At 45.7% G+C, this 25,667-nt stretch overlaps 1 protein-coding gene across 1 annotated transcript in view; it reads left to right on the top strand.

The window, feature by feature from the left end:
- Positions 1 to 536: 536 nt before the first annotated feature.
- The window catches only part of EDA (ectodysplasin A), an 80,450-nt gene continuing 55,319 nt past the window's right edge, over positions 537 to 25,667 (top strand). The window contains exon 1 of the mRNA XM_070760139.1: positions 537 to 851. Within this exon, the coding sequence (XP_070616240.1) occupies positions 537 to 851 (315 nt within the window). The remainder of the gene's footprint in view (positions 852 to 25,667) is intronic.

The raw sequence follows: 25,667 nt of genomic DNA, 5'->3' as shown, positions 1-25,667 counted from the left end.
ATTTATTTATTTATTTTGTCCAATACAAATTTAAAGTTAAAGAGAATAAAAACATGTAGTAGTAAATATCAGGGAAAGGATAGAAGGAAAGATATGAGAATAGAATACTCAATGAAGAGTAGAGGAAAGGATATATGAATGGGAAAAAGGATATATAAAATATAGGAGAGACAATTGGACAAGGGACGGAAGGCACACTAGTGCACCTATGCTCGTAGTTTGACATCTTTCATGGGTTATTCCCGGTAGAAACAGTGCCGGTTGGTTTCCTTTCCATTTTCGTTTCCAGGATCTCCATTTTTACTCAATTTTTTCCCCAATCGCTTAGAACGGTCGCTAAGGAAACGGCCGTAAGTCGAGGACCGCCTGCGCCAAGGGCGGGCGGAGGGGGGCGGCGGAGGGGGCGGGGCGTTCTACCGCCGTCCCCGCCTCCGACCCTCCCTCCCCCGGGCGGGGAGTCTCTCCTGAGCGGCGGCGGGAGGCGGGCCGGCGGGCGCGGGGCGATGGGGCGGCCGCAGTAGGGCCGGGCCGGCGCGATGGCTTCGTCGGAGCGCGGGCCGGCGCTGGAGCGGTCTCCCCGGGCGGGCGGGCCGCTGGAGGCCGGCTGCGCTTGCGGGCGGCGGGGCTCGGGCGCGTGGCGGGCGGCGGCCGGCTTCTTCGCCCTCTCGCTGGCGCTCCACCTCCTCACGCTCGGCTGCTACCTGGAGCTCCGCTCCGAGCTGCGCCGGGAGAGGACGGCGCCTCAGGCCGGAGCCCCGACGGACCACGGCGGCCCCCGGGAGGTCGCGCCTCACAACCGGCCCCGCGGGCCCGCACAGCCCGACAGCGGCGGCGACGGCAGCCCACGGCAGGTGAGTGCGCTTCGGGCGGGACACCGGCGGGCGGCGAGGGAGCGGACTCGGCGGGCGAGGGAAGCGCCTCCGCCCGACCGAGGATGCGCGGCTTGACAGCTGGGCGAAAAAGGCGCCGAGGACCCGGGCGGGCTGGACGTGGGCGGCGGGAGGCCGGAATCGGAGGGAGGCGGGGTGGTTGGGAATGGACCAAGGATGGTGGTTCTGGGCCGCTGACCATCTCCAAAATACTTACGTACTTACTACTATTTCTCTGTCTGTCCACCCGCCTCCTGCCTGCCTGCCTGCCTACCTATCTATCCATACATACATACATACATACATACATACATACATACATACATACATACAAACATACAAACATACAAACATAGAAGATTGATGTCAGAAAAAGACCTCCTGGTCCATCTAGTCTGCCCTTATACTGTTTCCTTTATTTTATCTTAGGATGGATATATGTTTATTCCAGGCATGTTTACATTCAGTGACTGTGGATTAACCAACCATGTTTGCTGGAAGTTTGTTCCAAGCATCTACTACAGTAAAATAATATTTTCTCACATTGCTTCTGATTTCCCCCCCAACTAATCAATATCTATTCATATATCCACCCATATCTACCTACTTACCTACCTACTTACCCAACCATCCATCCATCCATGCTACCCAGCTCCACAAAGATACTGCGGGCAGAAAACACTGAATACTTTTCAATGAATAGTACTTTTGAATAGTACCGTACTTTTTTGTTCTGATTTACAAAAAGGTGTATATAGTTTTTTAATATAGTTTTTCTGTAGCAGGCATAGTTTCCACGGAGCAGCATCATTATTATAAGGAATAGAAAATATACTGGCAACATTAAAACAGTAATTATCACATGCAATGAAAATGTAGAAATAACATAATAACAAAAATGCTTCTATATCAGAAACTTTTATGTGATAGAGCAAAACTAAGCCTATTTTTGGAATCAGCACATCAAACTCCATAAAAGAGACATATTACCTTTGCTGATGATTTTTTGTGTGTTGACCGCTGTAATGTTTTCTGGATGGAGGCCTGGTCTTGGTAAGATGCTGTGAAAGCCAAGGAAGAGGCAGGAGTGATGGGGGAGGAAAAGAATGGATGGTCCTCCCAATGCCCAGCAGGCCTTCCCTCCTTCCCTCTCTTTGTTCTTATCCCATCCTCATCCAGCTAGGTCCAGCAGCCTCAATTTCCCCTTCATCTTTTGTACTTTTGCTATGGAAAGGGGTGGGGGAAGGGAAGCACTTGGATATATTTTATGTGTTGGGGTCTGAGATGTAGTAGGTGAGCGCTCAGCTAAATCTTTTACAAATGAGAAGTTTACAAAGCGGTGAATTCTACTCTGTGGTTAATCTTTCAGGTGTGAGTGTGCTGGCCTTGCTCATTTTAGCTCATTTTATTTATTTATTAATTGGATGTACTGTATATGCCTGTATAGCTTGCATAGACACCCATCAAGGATGGCGCAAAGGGACACGGGTTGCTTTTGTAAGCGGCCTCTTACAGGGACCGAATAGGTTGGTGCTACTTTCTTTATCTGTCTTTGAGAGTATCTGGGGGGGGGGGGGTAGTTTGACTCTACTTCCCAGCCCTTCCCCATTTCCTCTGCATTCACATGTATTGGGGAAAAATACTCTTTGGGGGATTCCTCCCCCCACTTCTTGTTAATGCCACGGAGGTCATCCCTTTGGCCCAGGGCCATTTTGCAAGCTTGCCTGGACAAGGCAGACATTGTGACTCTGCCCCCCTGCCTAGAGGCTGTTAGCATATCCATGGGGAGAATGAGGATCCCTAAGAGCACTTGGATGGCTTCTGATGAAAGGACCCAGATCTTCCATCTCAATGGGGCTGCATTTCCCCAGGCAGAAACTGTGCATGACATGAGGGTTTGTCCTGGAACTGTTGGCCAAGGGGCAAAAGTGGATGGGAGAGTTGTGGAATCAAACCCAGAACCCAAAGCAAATAATTATTATTTATTTTTATTTATAGTTTGTGGGGTCTTCTAGTCCAATCTCCTGCTGGTGCAGGAGACCCTATACCATCCCAGACATATGCAAGTCTAGTCTCTTCTTGAAGGTCTCCAGTGTTGGGGTGTTCACAACCTCCACAGGCAAGCCGTTCCACGGAAGGGACCTTGTAGGTCATCTAGTCCAATCCCCCTGTTCAAACAGGAGTCCCTACACCATTTCAGGCAAATGGCAGTCCAATCTCCCTTTGAAAGTCCCAAATGTTGGAGCTCTCACAACATCCGCAGGCAACTTCTGTTCCACTGGTTGATCGCTCTCACGGTCAGAAAATTCTTCCTTATTTCCAGGTTGAATCTCTCCTTGGTCAGCTTCCATCCATTTTTCCTTGTCCCTGGCCCTCTGGTGCTTTGGAAAACAGTCTGTACCCCCTCCTCTCTGTGGCAGCCCCTCAAATATCCATATACTGTTATCATGCCCCCCTGGACCTCCTCTTTGCTAGACTATCCATGCCCAGTGCCTGCAACCTTTCCTCGTATGTTTTGGTTTCCAGTCCTTTTATCATTCTGGTTGTTCTCATCTGTACTTTTTTCAGAGTTTCAATGTCTTTTTTGTAGTGTGGTGACCAAAATTGAATGCAGTACTGTAGATGTGGTCTGACTAGGGCAGGGGTAGGCAAAGCTGGCTCTTCTATGACTTGTGGACTTCAACTCCCAGAATTCCTGAGCCAATCATGCTAGCTCAGGAATTCTGGGAATTGAAGTCCACACGTAATAGAAGAGCCAACTTTGCCTATCTCTGGACTAGGGTATTTATATTATATTTTATAATAATATAAAGTAGTAGTAGTGGTGGTGATGATGATGTAATTAGATCCACTACACTGCTTAGTGCAGTGTTTATTAGGTGGCTTGTGCTGGTGGGACTTTTCAACAATTATTGACAGATGGCTGCCCACCCAACATCTGATTGATTTCAGAAACTCAAAAGGCAGAGGGGAAGTAAGGCAATAAAGCAATAAAACACCTCATAAACAATCTAGATGAGGGAATAGGAAGGGTACTCCTCAAAGTTGCAGATGACACCAAGATGGTGGGAAATAGCCAACATTTTTGCTGGCTATTTTCCAAAGCACCTGAGGGTAGAACAGGAAGAATGGGTGGAAACTAAACAAGGAGAGAAGCAATTTAGACCTAAAGAGAAATTTCCTGACAGTTAGAACAATTAATCAGTGGAACAGCTTGCCTCCAGAAGTTGTGAATGCTCCAACACTGGATGTTTTTAAGAAGGTGGATAACCATCTGTCTGAAGTAATGTAGGGTTTCCTGTCTAAGTAGGGGGTTGGACTGGAAGACCTCCAAGTTCCCTTCCAATTCTGATGTTGTTGTTGTTACTTTAGAAGAAAGGCTCAGGATCCAGAAGGATCTTGAAAGACCTGAACACTGGGCCCTATTTAACAAAATGAAAGTCAATATAGATTTTACACTTGGGCAAGAAAAACCAAATGGAGGTACAAACTAGGCAAAATTTGGCTTAATGCCAGTAATTGCGAGTGGGATCTTGGAGTCCAGGTGGATAATCACTAAAATATGAGCCAAAAGTGTGCAGCAACAGCGAAAAAAAGCCAATGCAGTCCTAAGCTGCATTAATAGAGGGATAGAATTAAGATCAGGTGAAGTATTACTACTGCTCTATAAAATCTTAGTAAGACCACACTTCGAACACTGCTTCCAGTTTTGGCTGCCACAATATAAAAAAAGATGTTGAGGTTCTAGAAAAAGTGCAGAGAAGATCAACAAAGATGATTAGTGGGCTGGAGGCTAAAACATATGAAGAACAGTTGCAGGAATTTGGTACATCTAGCGCAGGGGTAGGCAAATTTGGCTCTTCTATGACATGTGGACTTCAACTCCCAGAATTCCTGAGCTAGCATGATTGGCTCAGGAACTCTGGGAGTTGTAGTCCACAAGTCATAGAAGAGCCAACTTTGCCTTCCCACTGATCTAGCCTACAGAAAAGGAAGGAGGAGAGGGTGACATGATAGCAATATTCCAGTATTTGAGGGGCTGCCACAAAAAAGGGGGTCAACCTATTTTCCAAAGCACCAGAAAGCAGGACAAGAAGCAATGGGTGGAAACTAAGTAAGGAGAGAAGCAAGCTAGAACTAAGGATGCCTTGTCTAATGGTGGAACGACTTGTCCTTCAGAAGTTGTGGGTGCTTCATCATTGGAGGTTTTCAAGAAAACATTGGACAGCCACTTGTCTGGAATAGTATAGGATCTCCTGCTTGAGCAGGGGGTTGGACTAGATGACCTCCAAGCTCCCTTCCAATTCTGTTTTTCTATGTTCTATGTATACAAGTTTGATTTAATTACTGATTTTCCTGACAAGAGTCTTTGCACAGAAACTTTTGTGCGTCAATTATGGATTTTCCTAGATCAGGAGCTTCTTCAGTTGATCACTCATGTTCTACTCAGTTTCTGTTTGAATTTGTAGCTGATGCCTTCAAACTTGGTGACTTTAAGACTGGTGGACTTCAACTCCCAGAATTCTCCAGCCAGCGCAGCTCTGAATTTCAGCAAGGAAGTTCACTTAGGGCAAATTCAGAATGTAGCAGCTGTTTCTGTACGTGTATCTTGGTTCACCCCTGTGAAATATTTTTATGTTGTTAGCTGCACATGTTGCCAGTTTGGTTTCTAGGCGGCATTCATGGGATGAATTACTGCCATGCTCTCTACATGGGGCGGCCTTTGAAGAGTGTTCGGAGACGGCAAATTGTGCAAAATGCAGCCACGCGAGCTATAATGGGGCTTCCAAGACCTGCCCACGTCTCAACATCACTTACTCTGAAAAATGTGGTACTTACATAGAAACATAGAAGACTGACGGCAGAAAAAGACCTCATAGTTCATCCAGTCTGCCTTTATACTATTTACTTACTTACTTACTTAAATTTATAGGCCGGGCGGCATACAACAGATCTTCCTACACTGTAGGAAGATTTGAAAGACCAATTTAGGAATATTGGCATGGAGAAAATCTATATGGTCACTAAGTGTTGACAGTGATGTGATGGCAGATGATTAATCACATTGTTAAGCCTGAGGATATTGCTTATGGATTTGGCAACAATCCATTAATTGTTGAAAGCAAGCAGCAGAAAATGCCCAGATAAGATGTACACAAATTTTAAGAAGTTAAATAACTTTTCTCATTCTACTTCTATAACTTAGGAACATTGTATTTTTGTATCACAATCCGCAAACCATTTAGATATATTGTGAATAAACTTTGGCTTGGATAAAATTCCCACGAATGCACTTCTTCAAGTTCATTTGATATCTTTGTGGAACTGTTAGTAATCTGTTTTTTTCCCTTCGTTTTGCTTTCAATATGTATAGAAGAATATTTTTTTGAATCTCAACAATCTCTGCTTAACTTTAGCTTTTCTGACACTATTTCTAGTTTTTGCTTACGTTCTACTACAATTGTGTGTCTAATCGATTTATATAATCAATAACCCTTACGGATATTTGTTATTGCATTGCTTGCTTTTCTCTCTTTCTTTTTTTGCAATCGATTTCTAGTTTTTTCTTCTCTTTTGCCAAAGAGATTTTACATAGCCATTTATCTGATATGGTATAAGACAGTGATGGCGAACCTTTTTTTCCTTGGGTGCCGAAAGAGCATGGGCACATGCTATTGCGCATGCTCGAGTGCCCACACCCATAATTCAATGCCCAGGGAGGGCAAAAACAGCTTCCCCATGCCCCAGAGGCTCTCTGGAGGCCGGAAATGGCTTGTTTCCCAACTTCTGGTGGGCCCAGTAGGCTCGTGTTTTGCCCTCCCCAGGCTCTAAAGGCTTTCCTGGAGCTGCGAGAGGGTAAAAACGCCCTCCCCCATCCCCCTGAAGACTCTCTGGAAGCGAAAAACACATTCCCAGAGCCTCTGTGAAAGCTGGCTGGCAAACACATGCCAAAAATCAGCTGGCTGGCACACACATGCAAGTTGGAGCTGAGTTAGGGCAACAGCTTGCGTGCCTGCAGATATGGCTGTGCGTGTCACCTATGGCACCCATGCCATAGGTTCGTCATCACTGGTATAGCACTATGATGGCGAACATAGGCACACATGCCACAAGTGGCACGTGGAGCCATATCAGAGGGCACATTAGGTGTTGCCCTTTGTCAGCTGATTTTTGGCCTAGTGGAAGGCCGTTTCGCCCCCCATAGGCTTCAGGGAAGCTTCCCTGAAGCCTGGAGTGCTAAAAACTGTCCAACAGACAAACCAGAAGTTTAGTCTCCGGAGAGGGGCGGCATACAATAAATAAAAATTAAATTAAATTAAATTAAATTAAATTAAATTAAATTAAATTAAATTAAATTAAATTAAATTAAATTAAATTAAATTAAATTAAATTAAATTAAATTAAATTAAATTAAATTAAATTAAATTAAATTAAATTAAATTAAATTAAATTAAATTAAATTAAATTAAATTAAATTAAATTAAATTAAATTAAATTAAATTAAATTAAATTAAATTAAATTAAATTAAATTAAATTAAAATTAGAAAACAGATGTTCGGTTTGCCCATTGTGTTGTTTTTCACACTCCAGGCCTTCAGGAAGCTTCCCTGAAGGCTCTGGAGTGCGAAAAATAGCACAATGGGCAAAGAGGAAGTCCATTTACTGAACTTCCAGTTTGCATGTTTGGCCATATTTTCACCGTCCCAGGCTTCAGTGAGGCCAGTACCCATGTGTGGGAACAGGGGGGGATTTTACGCATGCACAGGGGCAGCACGTGTGTGTGTGTGTACATGTATAGGGGGAGGGAATGGGCATGGGCACATGTGCTCATGCTAGCACACGCACGCACATCCTTTTGGCACGTGAACCAAAAAATGTTCACCCTCATTGGTGTAGGGCAGTGTTTCCCAACTTTGGCAACTTGAAGATATCTGGACTTCAACTCCCAGAATTCCCCAGCCAGCAAATGCTGGGAGTTGAAGTCCAGATATCTTCAAGTTGCCAAGATTGGGAAACACTGGTGTAGGGTGTTTGGACTAGACCAGGAGTAGGCCAAGTGGACTCTTCTATGACTTGCGGACTTCAACTCCCAGAATTCCAGAGCCAGTCATGCTAGCTCAGGCATTCTGGGAGATAAAGTCCGCATGTCATAGAAGAGCCAACTTTGCCTATCCCTGGACTAGAAGACCTCTAAGACCCCTTTCAACTCTTGTTTATTCTCTCTTCTGTTCCCATCTCATTATGGAATCCTGGGTTTGCTTTTGAACTTTTGCTAGCTGTTTACAATAGCTTCTTTTGCCAAACTCCCCTTCGCCACGATTGAAACAAATTATTCTTTTAGAAACCTTTTCTTCCCCTGTTGGTACCAGAATCTTAATGGCTGTTGGGAATGGAATCTCAATTCAGTTTATTTCCAACCTGTAGTGGGGAATACAGGAGAATAGAGGTGGGAGGAACCTTGTAGTCTAACCCTCTCTCCAGGGCAGGGGTTCTTAAGCCAGTAATGGCAAACCTTTTTTGGGTTCGCTTGCTAAAAGAGTGTGTGTGTGTGCTAGCACCTGCTCACGTGCCCACCACCCATTCCCTCCTCCACACGCATGCACCCCCCCCCGCGCTGCCCCTGCTCATGCGCACAATCACACACACACCCATCCCCGTGCATGTGCCCAGGCCTCACTGAAACCCGGGATGGTGAAAAAACGGGCGAATGGGCCTTACTGAAGTCCAAGTAAATTATATTGACAGCATTCCCCTGGTCCACTAATTCTGGCACTTTGTCAACTAAACAACTAAAGGAACTTCTATTCTGGCGCCTTGGAACATAAATTTTACAATCCAACCAATCAGGCGTGTCCCTCTGATCTTCCTGCCAATCAGCTTAAAGCTCTGTTGGGAGAATTGGCGCTGGACTTATGGTTGGGGGTCACCACAACATGAGGAACTGTATTAAGAGGTCGACAGCATCCCTCACCTGTCAGAGGACAGGACGCCCCGTCTTCCTTTTCTGGACAGGCATTTGGGACACATCTCATTAGCCACAGTCGGACTCAGAATGGCTCTTATGCTCTTATATTTCTTCATCTCACTTTTCCACATTTTTTTGGGGGGGGGGCTTCTGGAGTATATTAAGAATAAAAATTTTAATCACATTGTAAGCAAAGTATGATCTTAATTTTGATGTGAAGTGTAATGCTGTTCTTTCAACGGAGTGCTCTGGGAGTGGAATATCGTAACACTAAATATACAAAAGTTCACCTGGTTCTTGGCACTCCTTTTCTGCCTTTGGGCTTTGTGGAAGTAGTCCAAGAAAATTTGGAATCCACACACTCTTAAATACTACAAGTTCTACTGAAATTTGGCAGCCATCGCAACTACTAAAAGAATCTAATCTATTTTCCACAGTCTTCTATTTGAACCTGTCTAAGACACGAGACAGGGCTGTGTTTTTTCAAGTGACTCAAGGTTATTTCTCCTCCTTAAAAAATCTGTTAGAATACTTTCTTGTTGTGACTCTGACTTGCTCAGAAATGCAATTCTGCTCTTGGACTAAAGAACTAGAAAGCATACATAGAATGCTCATTCCCATAGACCAGGGGTAAACACTCCAAGAGCCGTTTGGATCCCTTTCCCACAGAAAAGAAAACACCGGGAGCCACAAAACCCTTTTGACATTTAAAATGAAGATAACACTGCATATGTCTCATGTATCCCAACAGCTGGTTAGGTCCCACAGAGTTGGCCTTCTCCAGGTCCTGTTGGCCAGACGATGTCGTCTGGCGGGGTCTAGGGGAAATGCCTTCTCTGTGGCAGCCCCAGGCCTCTGGAATGAACTCCCTCCAGAGATGTGTACCGCCCCCTCCCTCTTGGTTTTTCGTAAAGTTCTGAAGACCTACCTCTGCTGGTGGGCATGGGGACCATGAGTGACGAGATTGTCCCCAGCTGATATGAATGATTGAATTGGATGAATGTGGATGATTGCATAATGGGGTTTTAGATTTTTACTGATTTTTGCATATGTCTTTGAAAATAATTAGATTTCTCATGTATACAGTGGCACCTCTACTTATGAATGCCTCTACTGATGAACTTTTCGAGATATGAACCCGGTGTTTAAGATTTTTTTGCCTCTACTCCAGAACCATTTTCCACTTACAAACCCGCCCGAATCCGGGTGCGTGGACTCTCCTACTGCTGCAGGGATTTCCCTGCCTTGTGAGTGCCACCGCCAGGATTTCCCTTTGCTTGCCGCTGCCGCTGGGATTCCCCGCCTCCGGACTGCCAACGCTGACTGTTGCCAGCCAAAGCACCTGTCCTTGCCGCTGCTGCGATTTCCCCTTTGCTTGCTGTGTCAGTCCGGAAGCGGGGAATCCCGGCGGTGGCAAGGAAAAGGCGCTTCAGCCTCAGACAAGGCTCCCTGGCTCTCAGTCTGTGCCTGGCACCCGCTTCCTCCAGGGGAGTCCCTTCAAAGCTCCCAAAGCAGCTGGCTTTAATTCCTCCTACCTTCTATCTCCTTGGACCCTTCCTGATGCCTCCCCGCCAACCGCCAAGGAAGAAGAGTGCGGAAAAGTTGTAAGGGACGGCAGAAGGGTCCGTGCGAGGAATCGACTGCGCGAAGGGAGGTTCTTCGAAAGCCAGGCAAATCCAGAGCGCTCTCCGTTTTTGGGGGAGCGCTCTGTCACGGAGGTTTCCACGTTTTGGCTACTGAAGGCTTCGGGGTGCAAAGGCCACGGACGGGTGCTCCCTTCTGGGGAGAGTGACTCTGATTGACGAATCTTCCCCTGGGGTTTTCGCCGGCCCATGGTGAGAAACCGGTGCTATGACAGGAAATGCGCTGTTGCCACCACCGCGCTCTGGTTTCCCAAGACCGCAGTCCAAAATCCTTTCTGCCTTGGTGGGGTTTTTTGCCTTTTGCTGTGAGATTCTCCAGGCGGCAAGCAAAGCCCGATGTCCTGACTCCCAAAATGCGGCCAAGGAGCCCGTTCGCCCGTCTTCCCAGTCCTGAAATCGCCTTGCAAGGAAAGGCAGCAAAGTCATCTCTGCGGGTTGAAGGTGGAAAGGAGAAAGTCCCTTCTGGAACAAGCCCCATTGGGCCCCATTTTATCCATATCCTTTTGTAGGTGAGGTCTCCAGAACTGGACACAGTATTATTCCAAATGTGGTCTCACCAGCGCTCTATACAGCGGGATCACAATCTCCCTCTTCCTGCTTGTTATTCCTCTAGCTATGCAGCCAAGCATTCTACTTGCTTTCCCTTTCCCTCTTCAGGCTTGTGTTTTGAAAGGGGGCAATTCCTACTGTGTCTTAATGGCTTTGTCCTGGTTTGGATCTTGAGTGAGGGCTAATCCCATCACTCTCAGGCTGGAGGTCTTCTGTCTTGTAGATAGCAATAGCATTTAGACTTATATACTGCTTCATAATGTTTTTACAGACCTCTCTAAGCGGTTTACAGAGTCAGCATTTTGCCCCCAACAATCTGGGTCCTCATTTAACCCACCTCAGAAGGATGGAAGGCTGAGTCAACCTTTAGCCGGTGGTAAGATTTGAACCTCTAAACTACAGCTAGCAGTTAGCTGAAGTAGCCTGCAGTGCTGCACTCTAACCACTGTACCACCTTGGCTGGTCCAGTCCTATTGGGGCTATTAAGAATTGGTGGGGGCTGCTTTCCAAGAGCATGTTTCTGTTTCAGGGAAATATAATATTCTGCCTTTTAAATATTTCTCAAAATATTTCATTCTTCCATGAGAGGGGTGGGTGCTGACTTTCCAAAGGGTTAAAAGGCTCTGCCTTCTTCCTGTTTCCCTGTTGCCAATTCATACTTTTCTCCTAGCAACAGACCCACACTCTTTATTTCCAATGTACCTGAAAATCCTTTTTTTTGTGTGCGCTGCTTTTGTCTTAGACATTTCAAGAAGTCTCAACTTGTTCTGAGTTTCAGCCTTCCTGAGATAACTGTAGAGTTTCTGGTGGTGTTCCTGTCTCTTTCTTTGATATGCGAGGGACCCCTTCCATTTTTCTATCTCTTTTCAGTGTTTTTTAAAAAAAGCTTATCTACACAGGTCTTGTTTGTGCCATTTGATGTCTAATGGGCATGGTTTGCAATCATAACTTGGGATCTTAAATTGCAAGCTTTCAATATTTTTCTGGATGTTTTTTCCCTTTTGTCCTACCTTTCCAAAATCATCTCTTCTGAAGTTTATTACCATATTTTTTGGAGTATAAGATGCACCTTTTTGCTCCCTAAAAGAGGCTGATAATTTGGGTGCATCTTATAGTCTGAATGTAGCTCCCCCCCTCAGCCCTCTTCCCAGCTCTTACCTTACAGGCTCTTTCATTGTTTCTCTCTGCAAATTGTGTTTTCTAAGCCCTAAGTCTTTGCAGGGTTTTTTCATTGCTCTAACTTGCTCCAAATAAGTTTCTTTCCAGCTCTAAACAGATGCTAACAAAGTTCCCAACTCTTACCGTTTGCAAGCTCTTTCATTGTTACTCTCTGCATTAATGTTTTCCAAACTCTGTCTTTGTAGGGTTTTTCACCCCCCATTGCTCTACTTGCTCCCAATGTTTCTTTCCACGTTCTAACCATATTCCCAGCTCTTACTGGTTTGCAAGCTCTTTCATTGTTACTCTCTGCGAATAATGTTTTCCAAGCAGTGGAAAAAACCCCTGCAAAGACTTTGCAGGGTTTTTTCCACTGCTCTACTTGCTCCCAATGTTTCTTTCCAGGTGCTAATGATGTTCCCATCTCTTACTGGCTTGCAAGCTCGTTTATTGTTACTCTCTCTGAATAAAGTTTTTTTTAAAGCTCCAACCAGGGGATAAAATAATGTGCTGAAGCCGACCAGACTAAGCATGCTAGCCAGATGAATACCTGGTAAGCAGATTCTTTTCCCTATTTACCTCCCCAAAAACTAAGGTGCATCTTATACTCCGGTGCCTCTTATACTCCTTAAAATACGGTATATATCTCTCTGATTATTCTGTATTCTTCTTCTGCCTGGTATCATGAACTCAGGCATGACATGGTCACTTCCTCCGAAATTAAATGCACTTTTCAATCTATTCTTCCCTCTTTGGAAAGGCCAGATCCGGGAAAGCAGACATGTCCACTTTTTGACAAAGTGTTGAGTTCAGGAAAAAAAAGTGTGCATTCTTTGTCTCTTGGCTCAGTTACCTTTCCAGTAATTAGTTTCAAGGTTGTTGAAATTTCCCATTCTCCCCAATCTATGCCTTTCTGACAGTTGGGTCTTTTAACACATTTATTAGTATCTTTTGCTTGCCTAGACAGCCTAAAACAAATTTCCCCTGACTCATCCCTTTGGATTCCTCCTCCTTTTGTGGAAATATTCAGCAGCATTTCCACGGTATGTTTCACCAATTCCCAGGCCGGCCTATTTATTTTATTTATTTATTAGATTTGTATGCCGCCCCTCTCCAAAGACTTGGAGCATCTCTCAACAGGAACACAAAATACAAATCCAATGATTAAAAAAGCAGCACAGTTAAAAAAGCCCTTGATTAAAAACATTCATGCAACCCAAACAAACCATACATAAAATGGAGCGGCCAAGGGGAATCAATTTTCCCATGCCTGGCGGCAACGGTGGATTTGAGGAGTTTGCGAAAGGCAAGGAGGGTGGGAGCGGTCCTGATCTCCAAGGGGAGTTGATTCCAGACGGTCGGGGCCACCACAGAAAGGCTCTTCCCCTGGGTCCCGCCAGACGGCATTGTTTTGTCAACGGGACCCAGAAAAGGTCAATTCTGTGGGACCTAATTGGTCGCTGGGATTCGTGCGGCAGAAGGCGATCCCGAAGGTATTCTGGTCCGATGCCATGAAGGGCTTTATAGGTCATAACAATACTTTGAATTGTGACCGGAAACTGACCAATGCAGACTGTGGAGTGTTGACGTGACATGGGCATATCTGGGACACTCTCAAAGGTAGCCCCATGTAGAGAGCGTTACAGTAGTCGAACCTCGAGGTGATAAGGGCATGAGTCACTGTGAGCAGTGACTCCCTGTCCAAATAGGGCCACAACTGGTGCACCAGGCGAACTTGAGCAACGCCCTTCTCGCCACAGCCGAAAGATGGTTCTCTAATGTTAGCTGTGGATCAAGGAGGACGCCCAAGTTGTGGACCCTCTCTCTATGCTTTCTCTGCATTTGGAAGGAGATTGGTAATCCAAAAATTCATGGTAGCTTTTAGGCCAGGGATGGTGAACCTTTTTCGGATTGAGTGGCAAAAGGGTGTGCGTGCATGTGCACAAGAGCATGCACATGTGTCCACATCAATAATGCCCTCCTCACCTGTGTGTGTTCACAACCTCCCAAATTTTTGTTTGGACCATTGGGCCATTTTTCACCATCACCAGGCTTTAGGAGGCTTTCCTGGAGCTTGGGGATGGCAAAAAATGGCCCAACGGTTGTGAATGCTCCAACACTGGAAGTTTTTAATAAGATGTTGGATAATCATTTGTCTGAAGTGGTGTAGGGTTTCTTGCCTAAGCAGAGGGTTGGACTAGAAGACCTCCAAGGTCCCTTCCAACTATGTTGTTGTTGTTGTTATCACTGTCATCATCATCATCCAAAATGCTTGTTCAGCTTCAGAATTGAAGAAACTCCTTGGACGAGAAGCGAAACGTGTCCAAAGACAAGTCAAAAAGTCCAGTTGCCTCATGAAAAAGCATATGTGGAACCCCCATCTCCCACTTACTTTCTCCTCTGACCTTGATATCATAACTTAAATCCTTGCTGTTGAGGAAGGGGCTTCTCTGAAGGATATTTCTGGATTAGGTAGTGATAGATAGAACAGACTTCATTCTGGTTAGATTTCTCTCTTCTGTTTTTCCCTATTGCTTGCTTAAAAATCACACACACACACAAAAAGAATTGGCTTGATCTCGTGCACACCTGTGGATTTGCATCCCCTGCCAACAATTTGTTCAATCCAAATGTTGCGTTTTGAAAATGTAGACAGTTTGTGCCATAGGCATTAATGTCTTGAGTAAGGAGTTTCTCTCCGAGTTTGCATCTCTCTTTGGTGTGATGGAAATGAGGCTTTGTTTTATCCTGCCAGGTGAACTGTTCCACTCTCAAGGGTTTACATCCACAGCCAACTATACTTGCTGAAGTCAACTTATTGGAAGGGATTATTCACCCCGGGGCAGGTTTTTGTCCAAACTGGTCATAATAAGATCTGCTGCCTCAACTTCCTTGGTTCTAGATTTAAAAAAAAAATACAGTGGTACCTCTACTTACGAACTTAATTCGTTCCGTTACCAGGTTCTTAAGTAGAAAGGTTTATAAGAAGAAGCAATTTTTCCCATAGGAATCAATGTAAAAGCAAATAATGCATACGATTGGGGAAATCACAGGGAGGGCGGAGGCCCTGTTTCCTCCCAGGAGATTCCTAGAGAGACCCCCAGAGGCTTCTCCCTGCCTTTTCCGGCCCTGTTTCCTCCCAGGAGATTCCTAGAAAGGCCCCACAGAGGCTTCTCCTTGCCTTTTCCGGCCCTGTTTCCTCCCAGGAGATTCCTAGAGAGCCCCCACGGAGGCTTCTCCCTGCCTTTTCCAGTTACAGTTTTGGAGGCTCGGGTCTGTAAGTGGAAAATGGTTCTTGAGAAGAGGCAAAAAAAATCTTGAACACCTGGTTCTTATCTAGAAAAGTTCGTAAGTAGGGGCATATGTAGGTAGAGGTACCACTGTATAAACCTTACTAAAGCTAGTCCTTGACTTTCGACCATAATGGAGCCCAAAATTTATGCTGCTAAGGGAGTTTTGCCCCATATTGTGATTTTTGTTGCCGCATGCAGTGAATCATTGCAGTTCTTAAATTAGTAACATGATAATTCCCCATTGAATTTGCTTATCAGAAGGTCACAATGACCACAGGATACTGCAACTGTCATAAATGAAAGACAGCTGTTGAGTATCTGAATGTAAACCACATGGGGATGCTGCCACGGCCATAAGTGTGAAAAAGTCACTTTTTTATTTTATTTTTTAAAAGAAATAATCTTTATTAAATATATATATTAAAAAAAAAACCTTACAAAGTAGACAGTATAACATAATACATGATACATAATATATACAGTGATCCCTTACCACTTTGTGGTCCACCTTTCGCGGACTCGGTGCATTGCGAGTTTTTATAAAATATTAATGGAAAAAACATACCGTGGATTTTCGCTACTTCGCGGATTTTTTGCGGAACCTGTTCTGAGTCGCTACTTGCCTACACGAGATTGTAAACAACACACGATTGGTTGATTGATGGAGAAGTGACCAATTAGAGTGTGCTGCTTTGTATCCCAGAGCCTGATTGGCTCAGTACAGTAGTGCATTGTTTACTTTTCGTCTGTGTGCAGCTTCTCCATCTCTGAGTCTGCTCCTACCCTCGGCCATTTCACGGGGAGCATCATTTCATCACGTAGGTTTAGGAATTCAAAACATTTTACAGTAAGTAAAGCTGCGTCTGGGAGGGTGGGGTATTATCTCGTCCCTCCCCCCTTCAAATCTACACAGGATAGTTGGTGAAAGAGGCGGGGTGGCACAGTGGTTAGATTGCCGCATTGCAGGCTACTTCATCTAACTGCTAGCTGTAGTTCAGCAGTTCAAATCTCACCACCGGCTCAAGGTTGACTCAGCCTTCCTTCCTTCCGAGGTGGGTCAAATGAGGGCCTAAATTGTTGGAGGCAAGAGGCTGACTCTGTAAACCACTTAGAGAGGGGTGTAAAAGCACTATGAAGCGGTATATAAATGGTATTGCTTTGCTAAATTGACCACCAAATAAGTCAGAAAAAGAGGCAATTGCTTAGTGCAGATTTTGCCACACGTATCCCCGCGGCTGATTAGGTCCCACAGAGTTGGCCTTCTCTGGGTCCCGTCCACTAAACAACTTCGGCCCCAGCCCTCTGGAATCAACTCCCCCCCCCCCGAGATTCAAATTTCCCCCACCCTCCTCGCCTTCTGCAAGATGTTGAAGACCCATTTGTGTCGCCAGGCATGGGGAGATTGATGCCCCCCGCTTCCGACTAGTAGGAGTTGAGTGTGGTGCGATTATGTAGCTTGCCTGTTTTTTTTTAATGATAGCGGGTTTCTTAACTTTGTCTTTTAACATTAGATTTGTATTGTATTGCTATTGTTGTTGTGAGCCGCTCCGAGTGCTCGGAGAGGGGCGGCATACAATCTAATAAATTATTATTATTATTATTAATTATTGAAACAAGACAACTTGATTTAAGCTTTGCAAGCCAGATGGCAAAGATGAGAAATGGCGGTAGCACTATATAATGATATAACACAAAATTTACTTATTGTTTAGACTTAAACATATAGAACTTTATTTTACGGTGTAGGTGATATATTTTAAATAGTTTTTTTAATTGAAGAGAGATAGATATATATATATGTAAAGAGAATTTTTAATTAGCTATATGATATAAAATTAAAATTTAGATAAAAGAAATTTTATTATTCTTTACATTGTTGTAACCTTTTGTAGTAAGATGGTGAGGGAAAATTTTTAATTTAGAATTTTAAGAATTGCTAATATTGTATAAAATTAATAGAAAATTTTACACTGGGAAAGATAAGAGCCTCCACTGAGGGAGTAATGGGAAAAGAAAAGTTTATATCTGATTGATTTTAAGCATTGTTGTTGTGTTTATAACTATATATTGTTTTATTTTATGGTGGAGAAAAAATAAAAAATCTTATACCGAAAAAATAAATAAATAATAATAATAATTAATTATTATTATTTCAAATTCAGCCATAACTTGCTCTTGGTACAGTCCGTACAAACAATACTATATGTTGTAAGCCGCCCGGAGTCCTCAGAGAAGGGTGGCATATAAATGCAATCAATCCAACAAACAATCCAACAAACCAACAAACAAACAAACCAACCAACAAACAAACAAACTAACAAACTGTGGCCCATCGTTACTGCTACATGAGCCAGCTTTGTCGCATGCCTACTGGAAGAAAAAGCAGGGCTGAGGGACTTCCTGCACTGCTCCACCCTGATAAACCTTCGTCTACGTCACCTTAAAATAAAACCTCGTTGTAATTTGATGCACTGTTCCTTGGCACTGCTTGTGAATGGCAGGAATGATGCAAAGTTGGTTTTTAGTGCTCTTTGAGGTTTGGTTGGAAAACCTTGCTGAAACCACAAGAAAGCTACCGGGTGCACAACTGAACAGCTGGAACAAATTTGTTAAAACTGTTATTAGGGAAGGAGCTTTTTAAGAAATAAATCACTCATTCTTCATTATTCTTCCAGTCTCTCATGGACTATGACGGGTTCTAAAATTATCAGCAACTACAAATAAACTTCTGAATTTGCATGATTATATTACCAGTGGCTAAGAGACTAAGCAATTTGAGCTATTGAGCTATAATGCCAATGTATTTATAGCGGCCAAAGCACATAGAATCCTAGGGCTAGAAGGAACGTAGAATAAAGAATAGAGTTGGAAGGGACTTTGGAGGTCTTCTAGTCCAATCCCCTGCTCAAGTAGGAGAACTTATACCAGTGGTAGTGAACCTTTCTTAGTTTGTGTGCCAAAAGGGTGTGTGCGTATGTGCTAGCACATGTGCACCAGTGATGGGCTCCTACGGGTCAGTTATGCTTAACTGGTAGAAAAAGTTTGGTCAGGTACGCAGAACCGGTGGAAAAATTTTTATCCCCCCCCTTTGCCCCCCCTTCCAGCCTCTGGGTATGTTTTTCCTATCGCAGTAAGTGAGGTTGAATGTGTATAATTTTAGAAGAGCTGTGCGCGCGTGTGTGTATGTACAGTTTATATAGTAGATAATGTATATTTTTGTGTGCCGGTGTGTAATATCGCAAATCGCTTTTGCAGCCTTCTGACAAGTGAAATCAATGGGGAAGCTACATTCACTTAGCAACCATGTTGCTGACTTAACAACTGCAGTGCTTCGTTTTAACAAATGTGGCAAGAAAAGGTTGTAAAATGAGGGGAAACCTATTTCACCAGTGTTTCATTTAGCAACAGAAATGTTGGGGCTCAGTTGTGGTTGTAAGTCAAGGACTCCTGTAACCTGCCTTGCTGAAACTTGAATCTGAACCTGCGGAATAAGAGAAGCAGACAAGGCCAGGAGACTGGGGTTCCCAGGAGTCCTGCAATGTACCAATGCATTCTGGAATTATTACTCTCTGCAAATAATGTTTTCCAAGCTCTAAGTCTTTCTCCGTACTGAAGGAGCGGGTCCAGCAGTCACATGGGTTGCTCATGTCCAATCCGGTGGAACTGAGCCTAGTGTTAAAAAAGCTTGCTGGATCCGCCCCTTCCCCAGAATTCGCTCAGTTCGCATATCCTGCGGTTGTATTGTGATAGCTCGTTCAACATTCTAACACCTTCCCTTCGATCTTTTCCTTCAAAAGTAGTAAGATTTGTTTATCCTTATTTATTTACTTGCACTAATAGCGCCAGCCGTTTGTGGCTCGGCTTTTTTCCTTGGGAGAAGTTGCGGTTTCGTTTTCCCCCGGCTGTTTTGCCGTTTACGATCCCCGCTGCCGCTTGTGGATTCCTTTAATCCTTTGGCCTGGAGGTCTTGGTGCAAGTATTGATTTATTGATTCATTATTGTATTATTGTTAAAGGGCTTAAGAAATACCTCCTGCGGAGTGAGACGCTTGTTTTTAGTCTCCTGGACTTAGTCGATCGCTTCCCCTTTAAGAATTCTATTACGGAGCGATTTTTCGGCGCGAAGGCCTTCGCGCCCTTTTTAAATTTAGGCCTCTCGTGTTGGCCTTCTGCCAGCCGCGTAGGCCTCAGTCCACCGCTTGGATCCCGGAGTGGGCTTTGGGACGCTCAGGCTTAATTCTCCACCGGCTAAGCCTCCAACCAGAGTGCCTTGGTTACTTTAATTAAAGTTTAGGGAGGCTGGCCACGCTGTATTTGGGGACACGAACTCTGGGTTTGCCCAGATTGCCCTCAAGTCTCAGCAGCTCCGAGGCCTCGGAGCAGGATCCATTCCTCTTGGGAAGGCTTTGAAATTCTTCTCCCTAATTATTCAGTTATTTGGCTCAGCCTGGTCTTCTGCTAATTGTCAGACTATGGCTACTTTTCCCAAGAGAGGCACAACTAAAGGTCCCAGAGAGGCCAGGCCTACAGGCGATGAGATTACTAGTATCCCCCAGGCCTCGACCTCCTCTTCTTCAGGGGCCCGCCCCTCGACCAAGGTCACCAGGGCTGAGAAGAGAAGGGACCTAGCCCTACAAAGAATCCATGACAAATCAGCAAAGCGTTTGAAAGTACAGGCCCAAGTACTCAGTAGTCAAGACCCCCCAGAGGCTTCTAGTCTGCCTCCTTCTGGGGTCCCTGTGTTATCTCTGGATGAGCCAAACCTAGACAGACCCCAACCTAACCTATGGGGAATAGGTCCAGAGGAACCAGATATTATTGAAGATTCCCCCCAGCCAGGATCCTCCCAGGCCTTCAGGGATTCTTCTGCCATTCCTGCTGATATTTCTAGTTTACCTCCTGAATTCCAATCTATTTTTTCTGTGTTATCCAAGGCCATTGATGCTAAATTCTCTACCATCAATGAGCTTCCCTTACCTCCTCCACCTCCTCGTCCCTCCCGCCCCTTGGGTTCTTCCCCAGCGGTTAGAGCTCCTATTCAGGATGATTCAGATTCCTCTCAGGACGAATATGAGGATATGGAGGAGGATGAGGATCCCTTTCAAGGCCTCTCAGATGATGAGGAATCCCAAATAAAGGTTCCTTCTCCAATTACTATTTTTCCTTCTCAATTGTTCAAATCTCTCCTCCTCAAAGCTAGAATTTCTACGGGATTGGCGGCCCAGGAGAAACAGGCCTCCACATCCACTGATCCCCCGGAGGAGAATTTACCTTACTTCACAGAGGAACAGGAGGATAACGAGGTAATTCCTATGCCTAAATTGTTTAAAGATGCCTTACTTAAGCAGTGGGATTTCCCAGCCTCTGGGCTTAATCCCTCAACCAAGGACAAAAAATTGTACAAACTCTCCTCTTCCTATGAGGAGCTCCTAGCCTTTCCTAAACCGGATGAACCTGTCAAGATCCTTCACTCGGCGGCTGCTGTGCCAGGCGAAGCAGAGGAAGTCCTCCGCCCAGAGGACAAGCGGATTGAACAAATGCTCAAAAGAGGATTCACCGCAGATTCCTGGGCCATTAAAAGTTCTGCAGCGGCTTCCTTTTTCTCCAGAGCCATGCTTCTGTGGCTTCGCCAACTTCAACAGCATATTCCTCCCGATGACTTGAGAGGTCAACAAGACTTCAACAAGGTCTTTGCAGCTGCTCAGTACGTGGCTGATGCCACTTTACAATCTACTAGATTTTCTGCTAAGTCTATTGCAGCTTCTACAACGGCAAGAAGACTTCTATGGATTCGCCCTTGGCAAGCGGGAGTACGCCAGAAGTGGCAGTTATCTCTGGGACCCTTAAAGCGCGACCTTCTTTTCGGTGATCTTCTGGATCCACTCCTCACGGAAACCACGGACAAGAAGAAAGTATTGGGTCCAACCACCAAAAAGGCTACCAAAACGCAGTCCTTTCGTCGCCCAGGGCGTCAGCAAGATCAAGCGGCTTCCTATCAGAGATCTCCAGGTCAGTATTCCCCCCGCTTTCGTTCCCAAGGTAGGAACTCCAGGGGCAGAGGTTTTCGCTTCCAAAGGGGAGCGTCCTCTAACAGGGCTTCAAAGAAACCTAGATGGTAATTTTTCCCCAATTCCCATAGGTGGTCGCCTAGCCCATTTCGCCTCTAATTGGCGTCTCACCTCCAAGGACCCCTGGGTCATTGACACTGTTCAAACAGGCCTTCTTTTAGAATTTATTTCTCCCCCCCCGAAACGTTTTATTTCCTGCCCTTATCCCAGGTCCTCCTCAGATTGTAACCGTATGGAGGAGGCCATTTCCCACTTATTGTCCATCAGAGCCATTCAACCGGTTCCCTCCGGTCAGAAGGGTCTAGGTTTTTATTCCATCCTATTTATGGTTCCAAAATCCTCCGGAGGTTGGAGAGCTATTTTGGATTTAAAGAAGCTGAACCTATTCATCAAATATAGGAAGTTTAAGATGCACTCCTTATCATCTATTTTGGCCGCCATCCACACGGGAGATTTCATGGTCTCTTTAGACCTCACTGAGGCCTACCTCCACATTCCTATAGCCAAATGCCACAGAAAATTTTTACGTTTCTCCTTCCAAGGCAGGCATTTCCAGTATAGGGCGATGCCATTTGGCCTTTCCTCGGCCCCTCGGGTCTTTACAAAGCTCTTGGGGTCCCTGGCGGCCTATATCCGGGCGTCTCCCATTCACATTTTATGTTATCTTGATGATATTTGATTCATGGGAACTCCCTAGAGAAAGTGAAAACAGACCTTTCTGTCACCATGTCAGTTCTTCAAGACCATGGATTTTCCATCAACTTTGACAAAAGTCATCTCCAACCTTCCACATCCATCTTACACCTGGGATCCATTATTAATTCAGAAACCTCCCAGGTCTTTCTCTCTCCTGAGAGAAAATTCAGTATAGGGGAGTTAATTTCTGGCATTTTATCTCAACCTTCAGTATCCATAGTAACCCTGTCTTCCCTTTTGGGGAAGATGGTGTCATGCATAGGCATCATTCCCTGGGCTCGCCTTCATGCTAGGGAACTACAGTGGCTCCTATTACCCTTTCAGAGATCGGGGCACAGCAATTCAAGTCGTCGCATTGTCATCCCACCAATTGTTCGCAGATCCTTCAAGTGGTGGAAGTCTCCGGCCATGGACAAAGGATCCCCGTTCAGGTGCCCGGATCAATTTGTCATCACCACAGATGCCAGTCTATCGGGATGGGGCGCCCACGCCCAGGGGATGATAGCCCAGGGCACGTGGTCCCCGGAGGAAGCTTCCAAGCCAATCAATTGGCTAGAGTTAAGAGCCGTTTCCCTGGCTCTGAAGCATTTCTCTCCTCGCATTCCCAACCGGCACGTTCTCATTCTCACCGACAACATTGCCACAAAAAGCCATATCTGCAGACAGGGGGGCACGAGATCCAAGGCCCTCATGAGGGAGGCCCTCAAGTTAGGCCTTTGGGCGGAAAAACATCTTCGGTCGCTCCTAGCCGACCACATCTCGGGGAGCCTCAACGTCCAGGCGGATTGGCTATCTCGAGCAACGATAGACCCAGGAGAGTGGAACCTCCATCAAGACCTGTTCCATCAAATCAGCCTCAGATTCGGCCTACCAGTCCTGGATCTCTTCGCGACCAATGCGAACGCCCAACTCCCTCGCTTTTTTTCCAGATTTCCATCCCCGGGAGCGGAAGCAATCAATGCCCTCCGGAGCCCATGGCCTCCAGGCCTACTCTACGCATTCCCTCCAATTCCAATTCTCCCGGACGTGATTCACAAGGTCCTCACCGAGAGGGCCCGAGTAATCTTAATCGCCCTTCATTGGCCCCGCCGGCCCTGGTTCGCGGATCTCCAACAGTTGTCCGTCCAGGACCCTTGGCGACTCCCCGTTTCGGGGGATATGCTGCGGCAGGGGGCCTCATTCCATCCAGACCCGGAGTGGTTCCACCTCACCGCCTGGCTGTTATCAGGAGAGACTTAGAACTGCGTGGTCACGACCCCGATACAGTGGAGGTCATTTTAAAGGCCAGAAGGGGCTCGACCAATCGAATCTACGACCACACGTGGTCCAAGTTTCACCAGTGGTGCCTACAGGAAGGCCTCTCTCCCCTGTGCATTCCCATACACAGAATCATTTCCTTCCTTATGCAAGGTTTCCATAAAGGACTTTCCACCAGCACCCTCCGGCGTCATCTGGCGGCCATTTCCTCTGTCCTAGGGGGGCCCCGCAGACAGCCTCTCCGCTCCTTTCCAGAGGTTCAGGAATTCCTCAAGGGCATAGCCAACCTCAGACCTTCCAAGGTCCACAGGTATCCATCCTGGGATTTGCCACGGGTTCTCCATTCCCTCACGCAGGCACCATACGAACCCCTAAAATCGGCGTCCCTCAGGTACCTATCCTTTAAAGTAGCATTCCTGGTGGCTATTACCTCTGCCCGACGCATTTCGGAGCTGGCTGCCCTCTCAATCAGGCAGGACCTTTGTCAATTTCATCAGGACAAGGTAGTCTTGCGACTGGACCCCACCTTCTTACCCAAGGTCAGTTCCATGTTCCACAGATCTCAGGATATTGTCCTTCCTTCCTTCTGCCTCCAACGAGACCATCCCTTGGCAATTAGATGGCACACCCTGGATCTCATTAGAGCGCTGAGAATCTATATCCAACGCACAGGACCCTTTCGGAGGTCAGAAGCACTTTTTATAGCCTATCACCCCAGAGTCATGGGTGCCAAAGTGTCTTCAACAGTAATAGGCCGTTGGATCAGAGGGACTATATCTAAGGCCTACGAGTCGGCCTCCCTCTCAGTTCCAAGGAACATCACAGCGCATTCCACCAGGAGCGCAGCCACCTCGGCCGCTTGGGCGACTCAAGCCCCGTTGGAGGAGGTCTGCAAAGCAGCCACTTGGGCCTCGCCAAATTCCTTCATCAGGCACTACAAGATTGACTCTTACGCTTCAGCGGACGCTGCCTTCGGCAGAAGGGTACTCCAATCCGTTATCTCACACGATAGCAATCTAATCCCACCCTAGGGACCATCTATTGGGTATGTCCCATGTGACTGCTGGACCCGCTCCTTCAGTACGGAGAATAGGCGTTGATTGCTTACCTGAACGCCTCTTCTCGTATGGTGAGCGGGTACAGCAGTCACTTCCCGCCCTTGTATGTGTCTTCTTTACCTTCCTATAACCTTTCTTCCTCTAACAATGAGAGTTGAACACTACAGAGCTTCACAGCTGAGCCTAGTCTATGGATTCGCGAATTCTGGGGAAGGGGCGGATCCAGCAAGCTTTTTTAACACTAGGCTCAGTTCCACCGGATTGGACATGAGCAACCCATGTGACTGCTGTACCCGCTCACCGTACGAGAAGAGGCGTTCAGGTAAGCAATCAACGCCTATTCCAGGGTTTTTTCATTGCTCTAATCCTGCTCTAAGTTTCTTTCCAGCCCTAATCAGGTACTAAAAATGTTCCCAGCTCTTACCAGCTTGCAAACTCTTTCATTGTTCTCTGCAAAGAATGTTTTCCAAGCTGTAAGTCTTTGCAGGTCCCCCCCCGTTGTTTTACTTGCTCCGAATGTTTCTTTCCAACCCTAACCAGGTACTAACAATGTTCCCAGCTCTTACCAGCTTGCAAGTTCTTTCATTGTTACTCTCTCCGAAGAACATTTTCCAAGCTCTAAGTCTTTGCAGGGTTTTTTCCATTGCTCTACTTGTTCTGAATGTTTCTTTCCAGGTGCTAATGGTATTCCCAGCTCATACTAGCTTGCAAGTTCTTTCATTGTTACTCTCTCCGAATACAGTTTTATTGAAGCCCTAACCAGGGAATGAAATAATATGCTGGCTAAGGATGCTAGCCAGATGAATACCTGGTAAGCAGATTCTTTCTCCCATTTTTCTCCCCAAAAACTAAAGTGGGTCTTATACTCTGATGCGTCTTGTACTGTATTCTGAAAAATGTGGTAGTTAAAGTACCGTAATGGAATCCTGAAAATCCATCAAAGCTTTCTCTATTTCAGTTTATATATGACCAAATCGCAGGTGGAATTGTTGTCCTCCCTCTTATTATCTGGCCAAGCAACCTGAGAAGTTGATGGGGCAGGAGGCGGCTGAGGCCAAAGGGATTGTGTGGGGATTTCAAAGGCATCAGACCGTTGGGTGAATCTCCTCT

Source organism: Erythrolamprus reginae, chromosome 8 (assembly GCF_031021105.1).
Source record: "Erythrolamprus reginae isolate rEryReg1 chromosome 8, rEryReg1.hap1, whole genome shotgun sequence".
Taxonomy (NCBI): Eukaryota; Metazoa; Chordata; class Lepidosauria; order Squamata; family Dipsadidae; genus Erythrolamprus; species Erythrolamprus reginae.
The sequence above is the reverse complement of the archived record's forward strand: the minus strand, read 5'-3'. Positions and strand labels throughout refer to the sequence as shown.